This window comes from Miniopterus schreibersii (genome assembly GCF_964146895.1).
Source record: "Miniopterus schreibersii genome assembly, chromosome: 11".
NCBI classification, from domain to species: Eukaryota; Metazoa; Chordata; class Mammalia; order Chiroptera; family Miniopteridae; genus Miniopterus; species Miniopterus schreibersii.
In genome coordinates, this window is record NC_138111.1 from 842,142 (window position 1) to 858,668 (window position 16,527).

The 16,527-nt window shown below is 59.6% G+C and overlaps 1 protein-coding gene across 3 annotated transcripts in view; it reads left to right on the plus strand.

Moving 5' to 3' along the window:
• Positions 1-16,527, plus strand: part of CACNA1B (calcium voltage-gated channel subunit alpha1 B) — a gene marked incomplete at its 5' end in the record, with an annotated part of 127,616 nt that overhangs the window by 4,770 nt on the left and 106,319 nt on the right. For all 3 annotated transcript variants that reach the window (XM_081152145.1, XM_081152144.1, XM_081152146.1), the window contains 2 exons: positions 14,845-14,936; positions 16,165-16,317. In XM_081152145.1, the coding sequence (XP_081008271.1) occupies positions 14,845-14,936; positions 16,165-16,317 (245 nt within the window). The remainder of the gene's footprint in view (positions 1-14,844; positions 14,937-16,164; positions 16,318-16,527) is intronic.

Here is a 16,527-nt window from a genome sequence, read left to right on the forward strand (position 1 = left end):
CTAGGGCAGGAGTGAGGGCTGAGTCCCCACCCTCCAGGGCCTCAGTTTCCCCATCTGCCTGATGGGTGCCTTAGGGCCCCTGCCCTGTGTCTCCGCCCAGCCGGCCAAGGGCTGTGGCTGAGTTCTTGTTGCTTCAGCTCTGGGGTGCTGGTGGGGTGAGCGTGGGGGGGGTGCTCCACAGACCTGTTTGCACAGCCCAAGTCCCATGCCCCCCACCCCGGGCCAAGGACTGTGGTCTGTTCTTCCCTGGAGCCCGGTGGTCCTGGGAGGCTCAGGTCTCAGGGCTGACTGGAGGAGCAGGCCCCACGGGGGGCTGGAGCTCAGGCCTTTGTTTTTTTTGGTGTTTTTAAAAATATGTTTTTGATTTCAGAAGGAGGAAGGGAGGGAGAGAGAGAAACATCAGTGATGAGAGTCACTGACCGGCTGCCTCCTGCATGGCCCCTGCTGGGGATCGAGCCCGCAGCCCGGGCCTGCACCCTGACCGGGAATCGGACCCTGACCTCCTGGTTCACAGGTCGATGCTCAACCCCTGAGCCACCTGGGCCTGGCTGGAGCTCAGGCCTTTGGGAGGGTCTCTCCCTGGAGAGGGGACAGAGGTGCCCCTGGGTCCCCGTCTTGTGGTTCCCCTCAGCCCTTGGGCCGGTGGTGCTGGCCTGTCCCCAGCACCGAGGGGTGGGCGCCTCTGACACTGGAATTGGCAGGTTTTCTGGGAAGCTCTGGTTCTGCCCCCGTTTTCTCGATGATGGAGGAGGGAAGGGAGTGGGGGGCCCTCTGTTGGGGGCTGTGGCTCCGCTGCCGCCCGGACGCCCCCACACTGGTCTGCTGCCTGGGGCCGCGCCCCCTGCAGACCTCTGCCTCCGGGGGTGCTGCTGGGGCTGGTGGTGAGTGCGGCCCCTCGGAGGGTGGGGCTTGGGTGTCAGGGTGTCACTGTTTACTTTGCTCTCTCACTCCCTCTGGACTTGAGTCCCCGAGGACAAGAGGCGTCTTATTTTTCAGGGTGTCCCCAGAGCCCGCTCCCGGGGCGGGTCCGGGAGTGTCTGCAGATTAATGGGTTGTGGAAGGGGGGTGCTCGGCTGCGCAGCGGGGTGGGTGCTGTCCGTGGTGCTGAGCGGGTGCCGGGGCCGGGCAGGCCGGCCGAGCCCTGGGCTTCCCGCAAGCCCGTCCTGACTCTGGGCGCCCGGAGCCTGGGTCGCGCAGTGGGGCCGGGAGAGACTTCCCGAGACGGGGGCACCCGGGGCTGCTGTCCGCAGCCCGAGACCAGTCCCCCAGGGACCCCCTGACTCCAGCCTTAAAGATCCCTCCCTCTGCCCTCTCCCCGAGTTTCCACCTCTCCGCCTCCTGTTCTCTGTCCCTCCCTCCGTCTCCCGCTCTCTGTGCCCATTTCTCCTTCGGTTTCTCTCTTGTTCTTTCCGTCCCTTCGCTTTCCTGCCTCGTTCTGTGTCTCTGGTCTGGGGGGCGCAGCCCGAGTTCTCTGCGTCTTCACGGGGGGGGGGGGGGGGGAGTTGGCCCTGGCGGCCTCCAGGCTCCCTGTCTCTGCACCTCGACCCAGAGGTGGGGCTGGACTGGGAGGGGAGACCCTGGCGGGGAGGGTGATCTGTGTCCTGTGGGGGTTCACATGCTGGCCCGGAGTCCTGGGGGAGCTGCTCCCTCCTGCGTGCAGCACACGGGACTCATGAACCTGTGCGTGCGTGTGGGTGGGTGCGTGTGGGTGGGTGCGTGTGTGTACGTGGCAGGGGGAAGCCCTGGGTTCTTTTTGGGGTGAGTGCTGGCTGCTGGGGAGTCAGAGAGGAACCCTAACTCTAACCCCTCCTGTGCTGAGGTCCCTGTGGGCAGCCATGGGGGGGTGTTGTTATTACTCGTTACTTGGTTGTTTTTAATTAGGGTTTAAGGTAATTGGGGCTCAGGGGCCCTGTTGGTGGGAGGGGCTCGTGCTGGGGAGGCCTGTTGCCTGGAGAGGCCCAGCTCGCCCCGGCCAGCGGGGTCCCCTGCTGGGGCTGGTGTGCAGGTCCCGGCGGCGCCCCGCCCTCCCCAGGGAAGCCCCTTCGCCCGGCTGCGCACCCTGGACGGCCCGGCCTCGGCTGGGAGCCTCAGCCTCCAGCCCTGGCTCCAGGGGATGAGTCCTGCCGTCCGTCCTCCGTCCCCACTCCTGTCCATGCGTCTGTCTAGCCCCATCTGTCATTTGTTGATCCCTCACTTGTTCAGGACCTTTTGAGCTCTGCCAGGGCTGAGCGCGGGCGTGGGCAGAGCCGCTGCCGCCCTGTGGGCCGGGTTCAGGCGACAGGCTCCGCCCGCCCGGCCGGGCTTCTCGCGTGTGGGCTCCTCGCTGCGCCGACGGGATGTCCCCCGAAGCCTGTCTCCCGCCGCCCGCCCGGCCGGCTCTCTCCGGCTCCGTGCGCTGCTGGTGTGCGGAGAAGGCTGCTCCGCCGGCAGCGCCAGGCTTCCTTCGTCACGTGGCAGGGGCGAGGAGGGCCGGGGGGCGGGGGGCCTGGGCGTCAGCGGCGGCCTCAGTAACGAGGCCCATCGGAAGGACGTGAGAGGATGCGGCCTGGGCGTTGGGACTGGCCGTGGCTGGAGGTGTCCCCGCCAGGACGCAGGCCTACCAGTGGTCTTCAGGGCTGGGACCCAGCAGGGTGCCCGTGCGCGAGGTGTGTGGAGGTGCTGCCAGGCCCAGGGACCCAGAGTGTGCAGGTTGGGTGGCAGTGAGGCGGGTGGAGTTTCAGGAAGAGCAGGTGTTTGAAAAGAACGGAGAGGGATGGGTGGTGAGCATGGCGCTCAGCGGAGGTGAGTGCCGGGTCCGTGGCCCACGGGTGGGGAAGGCCCAGGGGAGCACCTGCTGTGTGTACCATGCCGGGCGGAGACCTGGGCCCTGGCGCAGGAACGTGAAGGGCCCGAGGGTTTCATTAGGTGGGGGCCCCAGCCCTGCGCTGGCCCAGGAGGCGAGGACCATTGGGTGACAGGCGGGAAGTCCCGGAGTTGGATGAGGGGGTGGAGTCGAGACCCCAGGAGTGGAGGCCTGTCTGTAACGGGAAATGGGAGGGTGAGCGGAGTGTGTGCACTTGGGGTTGGCAGATGAGAGGGACGGTGCACCCTGGTCCCAGACCGTCCATAACCTACCACCCCCTGGCACTGTCCCCGAGTCACCACCCGCCCTCCCAGTTCCCGCAGAGGCCCCGGCCCCACCCTTTGGTCCTGAGGGCTGATTCCAGCTGGGAGTCGGGACCTGGTCAGGGTCCCCTCAAGCCCTGGGGATGTCTTCCTGCTGGCAGGGAGCCCCAGAACCCTGAAGTCTCGGTGGCCCTGCCCCCTCCTGGCCTCAGCCTGGGGCTTGCCTTCCTGGTCCTTGGGGACAGCAGAGAAACGTGTCCCAGCTCAGGCAGGTGGCTCCCCAAGGGGACATTTCCAACCACAGCTTCTCGTTTTACTCAAATTAAACTGGGGTTTCTTTCCAGGACGTGTAATTAGAGCTGAGAGTCCTCCTCGGTGCCCGGGGCCTCCTGTGGGAGGAAGGGGGTGTGCGGGGGAGGGAAGGCGTCCCGGGCTCAGCCCTGGTGGGGACCCGGGTGCCTGCTGTCCTGTGGGCCTGGGTGCGGAGGCCTGGCTCAGAGAGCCCTGGGCCAGGAAGGGCCAGCAGGGCTGGGCCAGGGTGACCAGGGACATCACACCTGAGTGTGGGAAGACCCTGTGTCCGAGCGAGGTGACCAGTGACATGGTGTGGACCTGGGCTGACTGTGGTGCGTGTCCCAGGGCGGGCCCCAGAGCCAGTTCCCATAGGCTCTTCCACCTGCCCTGACAGTGTCCTGCAGGGGGTCTCTCCTGTCTGGTCAGGTGGGGGGTCTGCTGGGGGGTCTTTGCCCCATCAGGTGAGGGATCTGCTGAGGGGGCCCCATCGGGTGGAGGGTCTCCTGGGGGGTCTCTATGCCCTGTCAGGTGGGGGGTTTGCTGGACTTTCTCTCATCCCCACCTGAGGCTGGGACCTGGGAGGGGGCTTATTTCTGACAAGTAGCCCCTGGAGCGGCAGAGGGAGGCTGTGAGACCCCATTACTGGGGGTCTGAGGTTGGGGTCCCTACAGGGGGCATCCATGGGGCATTGCTGGTGTTTCAGACAGGCTTCTGCAGGTGTCCTGGGCTGTGGTGCTGAGAACTCCACCCCTAGGGTGGGCTGGGTGCTGGCTGGGTGGAGCCACCCTGTGCCCAGCCCCCAGGCACCTCCCTCCTGACCAAAGCCTCCCCGGGCCTGGGGGTCCCACATTGTATTACGTCACACCAGGGGGAGGAGGTAGACGGAGTGGAAGTAGCTGGCTGGGTATTTACAGGGGACCCACACTGGCCCCTGCTGCCCCTCCGTTTTAGAATCCTTTACGCTCTCCTGGGTGGGGGGAAGCCAGAGCTGAGCCCCTCCTGGGCCCTGCCTGCAGACCCCACTCGTGTGGTGGGGCTGGGCTAGGGGAGAGCCCCCCACCAGCCCCGAAGGCCTGGTGATCCCGGGCAGGGGGGATCCAACCTGCCCACCTCAGGCCTGGAGCCCAGCTGAGCTGTACTGTGGGCAGCTGGCCCCAGGCCTGAGGCTCTGGTCCTGGGGTGTCCCCAAGGCTGGGTGGGGTCCACTCTTGGGCTGTGCGGTCCCTTGTGTGGGGAAGGATGTGGGAGAGTCATTGGGCAGAAGCATCAGGTCAGTATGCAGAGGCTTGGGGGGCTCTCACGACTTGGGGCGCCTCTTTCATGCCACCTAACCCAGCAGCCCTGAGGGAGCACTGGCCCCTCTCGCTGCAAAACTGCTGCCTCAGAGCCCAGAGCCTCCCGGGAATGGGGACTCGTGGGGGGAAGGGCGGGGGGTTTGTGGGACCCCAAGGACATCCTGTCATTCACAGGGTCTGGACTGCTTGTCCCTGAGGCAGGTGTGGTCCCCAGGGCTGGGTGGGGGTCTGGGCTGCATGATCTGTTCTTATTTGTCTGTGTGCCTGGGGCTTGCTGGGGGCTCCGTGTCTGCTAACAGCTGAGATTTCCAGGGCCCCAGGGTCCAAGGGACCGAAGGTCGGTCTGCAGGTGTCCCTGCCCTCAGAGTGCTCAGGGGTCCCACAGAGGACTGAGTCCTGAGCAGCTGACCTCTGAGCTGGGGGAGTTCAGCCAGGACACAGTGGCCAGTTTCATTCTGACTGAGCCTCGGAGCCTGCGGCCGGATTCAGGGCAGCTCTGCCCAGGCCTCCCAGCTCCTTGGGGAGGGGGTGGGTGGAAGGGGGTCGGGCGGGGGTGGGTGTCAGCTGGGGTCGGTGCCAGCTCCGGGCTGAGGTCTGCGGGTGCACCCGTGACAGCAGTGGGGGCTGTTGGAGGCCCCGGGCCATTCCCTGTCTTGGGTCTGTGGCTGGTGGGCTGAAGGGGCGTGGCCAGGTGGCTCTAAATTCATTGACAACATTTAAGAAGGAGCTTTTACATAAAAAGCTGGGTGGCTCAGTGGGTTGGAGTGTCGTCCCATAGACTGGAGGGGTTGTGGGTTCGATTCCTGGTCAGGGCACATACCCAGGCTGCAGGTTCAATCCCTAGTCAGGGTGGGTACGGGAGGTAACCAATCGATGTTTCTCTCTCTCTCTCTCTTCCTTCCTCTCTAAAATCAATAGAAACATAACCTCCTGTGAGGATCAAAGGGAAAAAAGCATGTTCCCATCTTGCTTTGATGAAGCCCCTGGGTGGCAGGAGCCGTCCCATCAGATCTGGGGCCTTGAGGGCTGGGCCGGTGCTGGTGGCCTCCCCTCTGGGCTCAGGCCTGGGCACATCTCCCCCTGGGTCCTGTGGCTGGTGCAGGTGCGGAGGTCACAGGGAGTCATGTTCGCACCTTTGAGGGCAGCAGCCCTCCCGCGGGTGATGAACACCCCTGCGGCTGGAAGGGCTGGGCTGCAGGGCTGCAGGGCTCAGAGCCTCTCTTCCCGCTGAGCTCCAGGCGGCTCAGCTCACCACCCGGGCTTCACGCTGGGGAGCCGAGCTGCTAATTCTCCCCGAGGTGGGAATGGTTGCTAATATCTTCTCTTACTAGGCCTGGGGGAGGGAGGAGAGCAGGTGCGGGGTGGGGGGGCCTCCCCTCCAGCTCTGCCCCCTGGGTGTGCTCTCAGCCCTGCCAGCTCTGCCTGCAGCACCCCCTGCACCTCCCCGGGGAGTTGTCCTAGAGCCCCCATCACACCCGCAACAGCACCCTCTCCCTGAGAACCAGAGCGGGGCCTGGTCTGCCGGGCTTGTCTGTGAGGCTCGGGCCGCGGGCTCCAGGACCTGCCTCTGCCTGGCCCCCTCGCCACCCAGCCCCCTCCCAGCGTGCAGCTGCTCTGCTCGGCACGTCTCTGTGGTGACGTCCAATTGGGAGGGTGGCCCCCAGGGGTACAGGGTGTGATGTGACTCATTCCAGGTCCGGCAGCTCTGCATGGCTGGCCCCGTGAACTGTCCACGGGATCAGTCATCTTCCTCCCTCCTGTCGCCCTTCCTCTGACCCTGGGTCCCCGGTCATTCCTCTCGGTCACCAGCACCAGGGGCACCGAGCCTTTAGGGTGGGGCTGAGCCAGGGCTGCCCTCCACCCAGGGACCCTCCTCGCTGGGCCGAGGCAGGGGTGGGGTCCCCTGGGCGTGGTGCAGCCCCGTGTCAGGGTGCAGGGGGCGGGGGCGGAGCCTCCAGATCTTCCGGGAGCAGGTAGGAAGAGGGGAGCCGTTGGGGCGGCGCCGAGCCGTGAGCAGGTAAATGAAAGTATTTCAAGGCAGACTCCCGGAGGTTCCAGTGGGCCGGCTGCTGTTCTAACATCACAGTCCTGCAACCCCCAAGCTAAACGCTGTTACTAACACCCCCTTAAAAAGGCAAATATTTGATTGTGAGCTAATTGTAGATTCGTGAGATGCAGAGGGTGCTGGGTGGTGGCGGCCTGTGGGTCCAGCACAGGATCGCAGCCGGATGGCGACTCCACACGTCCCCACGCCCCCCTCCAACCCCCCCTCCTCACCCCGGCACCAGTCATCCGTTCTCTGCTTTCACGATTTCGTCATTTGGGGAACATTCCGTGAATGGGCTCGTACCTTCTGGGCCTGGTTTCCTTCCCTCTGGACGGCGGTCTGAGGGAGGCCCAGGTTCCACGTGTCGCCGGGCGTTTCCTTTTACCCCGAGTAGTATGCACTGTGTCCGGGCCAGTCTGCCTCGCCGTCCCGTTCAAGGGCGCCCTGGTGGCTTCCTGTGTTTGAATGTGGGGAACATCCGTGTGCAGGCTTTTCTGTGGACGTGTCCTTTGGGAAGACAGCCCACGTTCCCACGCTCCCAGCCACAGGGCGTGGATGGGCTGGTGGCTCGGCACCCTCACCAGCCCTGGGTGTCACCATTTCTTCTTTCGCTCCTCTGGCGGGCGTGTGGTGACACATCGCTGCGGTTTTGATGTCCTCAAAACCACCCTTGTTTCATCGCTGGACACCCTTGTTTCATGGCTTATTTGCTTTCTGTGTGTTTGTTTTGGGGAAATGTCTCCTCCTACATTCTGCTCCTGTTCTCACTGGCTTGTTCATTCCACTTTCAAGTTTCCAATGCTCACAATTGAGATTAAAAAAAATAAGTTTTTATTGATTTCAGAGAGGAAGGGAAGGGGGAAAGAGAGAGAGAAACGTCAATGATGAGAGTCATCGATCGGCTGCCTCCTGCACGCCCCCTGCTGGCGATCGAGCCCGCAACCCCGGCATGTGCCCTGACCGGGAATTGAACCGAGACCTCCTGGTTCATGGGGTGATGCTCAACCACTGAGCCACACCAGCCGGGCCACAATCGAGATTTTTTTTTCCCCCTTAGTTTTTAGAAGTTTGACTGTGATAGATCTTGTGGATTTTTGGAGTTTGTCACGTTTGGGATTCACTCAACGTCTTGAATCTGTAGGTTTAAGCCTCTTGACAAATTTGGGGAGTTTCCGGCCTTATCTTTCCCACCAGAACTCTGATCCTGTAGCCCAGTACGACCTTGGGGTCACCCTCTTTCACTGTAGCCTAACTTTTCTCTGTGGTTCGAGTTGCGTCATTTCTTCCACTGTCATTCGGTTCATTGAATCTTTCCTCTCTTCCCTCTTCTGCCGTGGGGCCCACTCACCTAGCTTTTCTCTCGTTTTCACTTTTAAAATTGTTATCAGATGCGACTTTGTGTCTTTTATTTCTCCGATGGTGGTTTTTTGTTTGTAACTACTTCACAGTCATTGTCGGGTGAGTCTAGCTCCCTGTTCTCCCAGCGCTGGCGTCCGTGGATGGTCTCTTTTCATTCGGCTTCAGAGCTTCCTGGTTTTCCATGAACGAGTTTCTATTTTCTGAGACTCGGGATGTTATTTAAACCTGTTTTGGCTGGGTCTCTGATCCTGACCCTTAAGGGGACAAGGGTTCTGCCTCGTTACTTCACGGGAGGGGGGACATCCAGGTTCTGGTGGGAGGGTCACCCCACTCCATGGACTAGAAACCGAGAGGCTCAGAAATCAGTCCCAGGTCTCCTGAAGAGAGTGGGGCGTGTAGCTACCCTGCGTCCGAGCTCACACTCCTGAGCACTAGCTGCTGGGCCTCAGGACATGCAGGAGTAGAATTTACCCAAAAGAGAAGGGTCTGGGGGCCGTGACCTGGAGATGTCTCCTCTGGGGCTTCCGAGGCTGCTGCAGTGTCCTGGGTTACGGTGGCCTCACTGGTCAGAGCTTTGCTGAACTTGACCAAAGTTGTCGGCCTCTTCCAAGCCGGACAGAGCAGTTCAGCCAAGGACTCAGTGTCCACTTGGAGGGTCAGGGGGGTCAGCATGACGGGCTGTACCCTGAGGGAGATTGGGACCTGCGGCGCCTGTGGGTCCCCCTGTCCTGCTGCCCTCTGTGGGGGGAGGGCAGGGGAGGGTGACCACAGGGCTGCAGTTCCCATGTGGTGGGCAGGGGCTGCGACACCTCTGTTGTGAGCGAGCCTGACCTCAACCCATGTCACTGTGTCACTGTGGGGGCACCTCCTCCAGGCTGTGAGCCTGGACACTGAGTGTGCTCCCTGGACCTCTGTTTCTCCTGCTGCTGGGGGGGCACCGCACTGACCTCGAGAGGCAGGCCCTGGACTGCAGGGAGCCCGTGGGGTTTTGTTTGAATGAGATGTGTGTGCATCCCTTTGCCAGGTGTGTCCTCGGGGAGGGGGACCCGTACAGGCCAGGCTGGCCCTTCTCCAGCCCCGCGGTCTCCATCCGGCTCCAGTGCGGGGAGGTGGGGCGTGCCCTGGGCCTGTGCTCCAGCTCAGCCCCGTGGGGGTGGGGAGGCTGAGACCCACAGGCTGTCTCCATGGCAACCGCCAGCAGCCTCCTGGGCCAGAAGCAGCACCTGGAAAGTCGGTGACAAAGCAGTTCCTGGAGATGGTGCCGCCTGCACTGAGTCTGCCAGCTCAGCTCTGGCTCTCAGGCTCCTGGGGGGGTGGGGCAGGGTCCTGGCAGCTCGGCACCCACTGCTTCAGCCCCAGCCCAGAAACCCCTCACCTGCCTGTTGTGGGGGGGGAGGTGCAGGTTCAAGGCCTCTCCTGGGTGGAGCAGAGCACTGCCCACCCCTCACCCATGGCAACAGTGATGTTCCCCAGGACCAGGTGCTCCTGCCACTGAGTGCTGGGCACACGTTTCGAGGATGGTCTCCAGGGAGCCTCACCAGGCCCATGGACCACCGATGAGGGACTGCATACCTGGACAGGGCTGCCTTCCCACAGCCCAGTGGCCAGGAAGACGTAGGCTCAGACTTGAGTCCTAGCCCTCTGACCCAGGGTCCCGTTCTGATGGCCGGGGCTCTGGTTCCTTAGGGAAACCCTGCTGAGCCCAGGGTGCTCCTGTGGGTGCAAAGGGCCACCCCAAAGGGGCTGAGGGCTGCCTCTGGCCCCGCTTGGACAGGGGTCTTATCGCAGCTGCCCCAAGCGGAGCCACCATTGGCCGGATGACAGCATCTCCAGGCACTTGCACTGCAGACCCTTCCCGTTGATTTACGGTACAAACTGAGGTGTTTCTGGGAGTCAAGAGTACGCCCGTAGCAGTTTGTGCAGTCAGTGGCACTGATGGGGGCCACCCCAGGCAGCTGGAGGTGTGTGTGGTCACCCTGCCCCACCTTTCTGCTGCTGTGCTGGACAGAGGGAGTGGGAGCCTCCACAGAGCCACTGGCTGGGCCTAGGGAGGGCAGAGGGTGCCTGTGCAGAAATAGGACTGGCTGGTCTGTCAGCCGTGTCCGGGTGTCTGCCACACGTCTGTGTCTGAGCTTGTGTCCACCCGTCCCCATGTCCCTGCCTGGGGGTGGGTGCTGGGCAGCTGGGCCTGGGCGGATGGTCGTCACAGCTGGGTGTGCGCGCTCTGATGTTTAATGCAGTTGTAACCACGATTCGCATAAACACTTATATTTCACCTTTACTTTTGTATAGCAGCATATCGTGTCATTTACAGTGTACAGTTCTGGGTATTAAGTGTGTTCCTGGAATTAGTTGTACAACCATCACAACCTCATTTCAGAACATTTCCACCATCCCCCAAAAGAAGCCCATGAGCAGCCCCCCACCCCAGCCCTGGCAGCAACTGCTCTGCAGATTCTGTGCCCACGGACTTGCTGCCGTTGATGCTGCCACACTAGGAGGCCCTTCGTGCCTGGCTTTCCACTTAGTTTCATGTTTTCGAGGCTCATCTATGTTGTACGTGAGTCAGTTCACGTCTAGTCCTCGAACATCACATCACATCACACACATATCAGCTTCTCTTATTATTTGTAACCACTGTGCAGTGCCCCATTGTTGCAGCATTTCTCTCCCAACGACCCCCGAGGTGGCTGCTTGGGTCATTCCTCATTGAAACAGCGGCTTTTTAATGTTGTGTGACTCTGATGGGACAGATGTCCAGCGTGGGCTAGTCAGAAGGGCTGTCAGAATCCACACTGAACGTGACCACATCCAGGTGACGCCAGCGCTGTCCTGGACAACTGCTCTTGACCGAGGTCCTGGGAGGTTCACCGTTGTCTTCAGGAATCGTCACTGTGTCTGTTCCTTTCCTGTTTCTTACTCATGCTCTGTGACATTAACCAGGACTCTTGGAATAAGACCAAATGAGAATTATGGAGGGAGGCAGTGCTCATTCCATTACCTAATGTTAAAGGAAATCCTTCATGATAGGTGTGGGCTTGTTGGTACTTTGACTGGATTTTGTGCATTGAAAAGATTATGCAGAAAAGAACTTACTTTCTAAAAAAAAAAAATCAGCAATTTATTAAAGCTACAAACCCAAGAGTATAGCTCTTTTTTTGCTTTGTTTTGTTTTGAATTCTCACTTGAGGACATTTTTTCCATTGCTTTTCAGAGAGGGTGGGAGGGAAAGGGAGAGAAACATCGATGTGAGAGAGACACATGGATGGGTTGCCTCCCGCACATGCCCCAACTGGGGCAGGGGATCCAGCCTGTAACCGAGGTACCTGCCCTTGGCCGGAATCAAACCCGAGACCCTTCAGTCCGCAGGCCAACACTAACCACTGAGCAAAACCAGCCAGGGAAAGAGTAAAGTTCTTTAAAAGGTGTTTAGATTTAAATGGCAACAACATGGATGGACCTTGAAGGCATTATGCTAAGTGAAGTAAGTCCGAGAGAGACAAATACTGTACTTACAGGTGGAACCTACACACACACCAGACGCATGGAGATCAGGTCTGTGGTTACGAGAGGCGGGGCTGGGGTGGGGACTTGGAGGAAGGTGTTGCAGGTACAGACTTCCAGGTGTAAGGCGTGTAAGCACTAGGGATGTGATGTCCACATGGTGACCACGGACAGCACTGCCGTAGGACGAAGGAAAACTGTTAAGGGTGCAGATCCTAAGCATTCTCATCACCAGGAGTTTTCTTTCTTTTTTTTCAGTTGTATCTGTACGAGATGATGGTTGTAAACTAGACCTACTGTGGTGATGATTCTGCAACATGTGTACGATCATGCCGTAGTACGCCTTAAACTTACACAGGGATGTATGTCAACTCCTTCTTGACAAAACTGGGGGGAAATTTTTAGATTCAGCTTACAAAAAAATTGTATTTAGCCCTAGCTGGTTTGGCTCAGTGGTTAGAGTGTTGGCCTGTGGACTGAAGGGTCCCGGGTTCAATTCCAGGCAAGGGCAGGTACCTCGGCTGCAGGCTCAATCCCCAGCCCTGGTCAGGGCGAGTGCGGGAGGCAGCCTATCGATGTCTCTCTCTCACACTGATGTTTCTCTCTCTCCCTTCCACTCTCTCTGAAAAGCAATGGAAAAAATATCCTCGGATGAGGGTTAAAAAAATAAATTATATTTATACATACGATTTTCAAGGAGACTCTAACAATACTTTATAGAATCAGTTACGTCAAACACTTAAAATTTCATTTTTAAATGTATTATAACTGGACCTTCCTAAGCACTAAGTATTAGATGATCAGTACATTAAAGTAAAAATACGGTGAATCATAAAAATGCCTAAGTCTTCCAGTACTTTTTACAAACTTATTAAGTTTTAAATTTAAAACAACTCTAAATCAATTTTCCCATGATGGTTAAGAAAATTATCATCTCATGGCTAAGGTTGGTGTGTTCTGATAAACCCTCTTCATTGTGGTCCAACCATTAACACAGAGTTTGTCATAAACATTCCTATACTTTGGTCTAAGTCTTCTGGGGGGGTTATTGTTTTGGCTATTTGGGGACCTTTGAGATTCCATATGAATTTTAGGATGAATTTTTCTATTTCTGCAAAAAATGTCTTTGGAATTTTGCTAGGGATGGCATTAGTTCTGTATTGCTTTGGGTGGTGTTGGCATCTGAATACTATGCTTTCCGATCCATGAACATGGGCTGTCTTTCTGGTCTTTCACTCCTTTCCGCAGGGTTTTGTCGTTTTCAGCATACAAGTCTTTTGCATCCTTGGTTAATTTTATTCCTAAATATTTTATTCCTTTGGATGCTACTGGGAATGGATTTTAAAGAAATTTCCTTTTGAGTGTTTGTTGCAAGTGCGTAGAAATACAACTTGTTTTTTGTTGACTGTATATCTTAAAACTGTTGAATTCATTGGTTATGGTAATTCTTGGTGGATTTTCTACAACTTTAGGGTTTTCTACATATAAGAAATGTTGGGATTTTTTACTGGAATTGCATTGCATTTTTAATTTTGGAAAAAGTGATGCTATATTTGATTGTTTCTTGTAGTGGACTTTGAACTTGAGGACTTGTCTTTAATTCTGGAAATTCCTCTCTCTCTCTCTTCAAACGTGGCTCCTTCACCGTTTGCTCTTTCCTGGAACGCATGCTTGGTGTGTGTGAAACGTAGGCTCTAACCTCCATGTCGCTAACTTCTCATTGTTCTGTCCTTCTGACGTCTGTGGGTGAATTCCTTAGGACTGTTTTCTAAACTATGAATACTATCAAACCATGTCTCCAGCCTAGGGTGTGATTCATTATTGTTATTGGTATTATTTCAATAACTATTTATTGCCAAGACTTCTAGCTAGTTTTTAAAAATACCTGCTTCTGCCCTTTTTGTTTCATGATTTGCTGGTTTCGTCTGAACAAAGTTAATCTTCTAATAGTAGATTCCAGTAGTTGAATGTCTCTCTCAGCACTGGAGTCCCTCACGCCTTGTGGAATTTTGGTTCGAATGGACTTTCCTGTTGCCCCCTCACTGCAGTGTATTTAGGGGGCACAAAGCCTTCCTCACCCATTCCAAGGTGTGTTTTAAATGGCGATTTGGATGTGGAGCGTAAGGGAGGAAGGAATCAGGGTGAAGCCTTGGTTTTGGCTTAAGTAACAGTTGACTAGTCACTGGGGGGGAGTCACTGGGAAGGAGCAACGCAGAGAAAGAATCAAAGCTCTGTAGTCACCAGGATGTAACAACTCTGAACTTGATTTAAAAGGACATTTTTAATACTTACATTAAAGTTTGAAACAGGGCTCCTTAGATGTATAGTGTTTGATAAGCTTTTTTTTAAAAAAATGTTTTTATTGATTTCAGAGAGAGGAGGGGAGAGGGAGAGGGAGAAACGTCAACGAGAGTCGTTGATCGGCTGCCTCCTGCACGCCCCCTGCTGGGGATCAAGCCCGCAACCCGGGCCTGGGCCCTGACCCGAACCAGACAAGGAATTGAACCGCGATTTCCTGGGTCACAGGTCGGTGCTCAACCTCTGAGCCACGCTGGCCGGGCTGATACGCTTTTTTTGATATCCAAGTAGAAATGTTTAAAATGCAGTTGGATACCTGAGCCCAGAATTGCAGATTTGAGTTAAAAGTGTCAGTTTGGCCGTAATACCCACAAGGTGGTATTCGGGTGACTCCACGGGGTGGGTCCCACATGGAGGGAGCTGTGGGGCGCCCACGCTTGGAATCTGGTGGAGGGAAGGCTGGCGAGAGAGACAGGGTCTGAACACCGGGCAGAGCGGCGGCCCTGCCGAGGCGGCGGCTCCAGTAGCCCGTCCCTCTCCCCACGGCGGGCCCCGTGTGGACAAAGCTGGAGAGAGACGGGGTGGACCTGCGGCCGAGCCGGGGACGAGGGAGCAGAGTCGGGTGCTGCAGGCAGAGGTGGCTACGGGGCTTGCGTTTAAGTCGGGGTGTTTTCAGGCGACTGGGGCTGATGGACAGTTCTGAGCGCACCTCCCGCACCCTGTTCCCGGTCACCCTGCGGGGAGGGGGCGCGGGGCACGCCCGGGAGCCCTCAGGCCCCCTCCCCCCGCCTCCCCCGGGCAGCTCGGGCTGGGGCTGAGCTGGAGGCCCGGCAGCGACCACGCCCGTGCAGCCACCGCGCCCCGCGCCCCGCGCAGCCTGCGCCCAGACTGGGGACGCGGGCACCGGCGCCGCCGCCCTCACCTCGCCTCTCGGTCCTGCAGGATCCTCGCCACGGCCGGCACCGACTTCGACCTGCGGACGCTGCGGGCGGTGCGCGTGCTGAGGCCCCTCAAGCTGGTGTCCGGGATTCCCAGTGAGTCTGGCGGAGGCGGCGAGGCCCGGCCGCCCGGCGCCCCCACGGCCACTGCCCAGCCACGGCCACGGCCACGGCCCGGGACCCGGCGGAGGGCGGCGGCCTTCCCGGTGGGGGCCTCGCGGGGTCCGGGTGCCCCCTCTTCCGGGTCGAAGGACGGGGCGGGGCGGGCGCCTGAGAAGAGGCCAGGCCCCCGTCTGTCCGGCGGGGCCGCCGGGGGCCGCACGGGTGAAGCGGGCTCCGGGCCGGGGTGGGTGCTCGGGCGCCGGCGGGGCGGGGGCGGGGGCTGGGCCGTGAGGCCGGGCTGGAGGCGGGGTCACGGCTGCAGCGCCCTCTGCCCGGACGCAGCCCTGGGGTCGGTGGAGACCGTCCTGGGGCAGGTCCTGTGGAGCCGGGTCAGTCAGGACGTGCGGCGTCCCCGCCCTCAGCTCCCGGCATTCCCTGCCCCTCCCTCCCGGCGGTCCCGCCCTCAGCTCCCGGCATTCCCGGCTCCTCCCTCCCGGCGGTCCCGCCCTCAGCTCCCGGCATTCCCTGCCCCTCCCTCCCGGCGGTCCCGCCCTCAGCTCCCGGCATTCCCGGCTCCTCCCTCCCGGCGGTCCCGCCCTCAGCTCCCGGCATTCCCGGCTCCTCCCTCCCGACGTCCCGCCCTCAGCTCCCGGCATTCCCGGCTCCTCCCTCCCGGCGGTCCCGCCCTCAGCTCCCGGCATTCCCTGCTCCTCCCTCCCGACGGTCCCGCCCTCAGTTCCCAGCATTCCCTGCTCCTCCTCAGGACACTGCTCTTCCCTCCCAGGATCCTCAGCTCCCAGCTTCCAGAATTTTCTGCTGCCCCTCTCGGGACGCCCTCCGCCTACCTCCCAGCGCCCCCAGCCCTTCCCTCTCAGGATCCTCAGCTTCCCTCCCAGCGCCCCCGGCCCTTCCCTCCCAGGATCCTCAGCTTCCCTCCCAGCGCCGCCGGCCCTTCCCTCCCAGGACGCCCTCAGCTTCCCTCCCAGCGCCCCCGGCCCTTCCCTCCCAGGACGCCCTCAGCTTCCCTCCAGGCCGCTCTGCTCTTGCTGGACCCCGAGCCTCCACAGATCCCACAGCCCACACCCTGTTCCCGGGCTTCGTTCTCTGTCACCCCTGCCCCCTGCCGCCCCCTGACCCGAGACCCCAGGACGCGGCCCCGCCCCCTCGCCCCCTCGCCCCCTCAACCCCCCGACCCTGCTGGCTGACCCGCCCCCGCCCGCAGGCCTGCAGGTGGTGCTCAAGTCCATCATGAAGGCCATGGTGCCGCTGCTGCAGATCGGGCTGCTGCTTTTCTTCGCCATCCTCATGTTCGCCATCATTGGCCTCGAGTTCTACATGGGCAAGTTCCACAAGGCCTGTTTCCCCAATGGCACAGGTGAGTCCGGCACCCACCCATCCGGGAAACGGCCTTGCTCTGGGTGCGGGGCCTCTAGGGACGCAGCAAATGACACGCAGCTTATATTCCCGCGGGGATGCGGAAGGACCCTGAGAAACACAGACACAAAGAGGTGCAGGCCATGGTAACTTTTGGGAAGGAAACAGAGGGTGTCAGAAATGGAACGATTTGGGGGCCCCCTTCATGGAG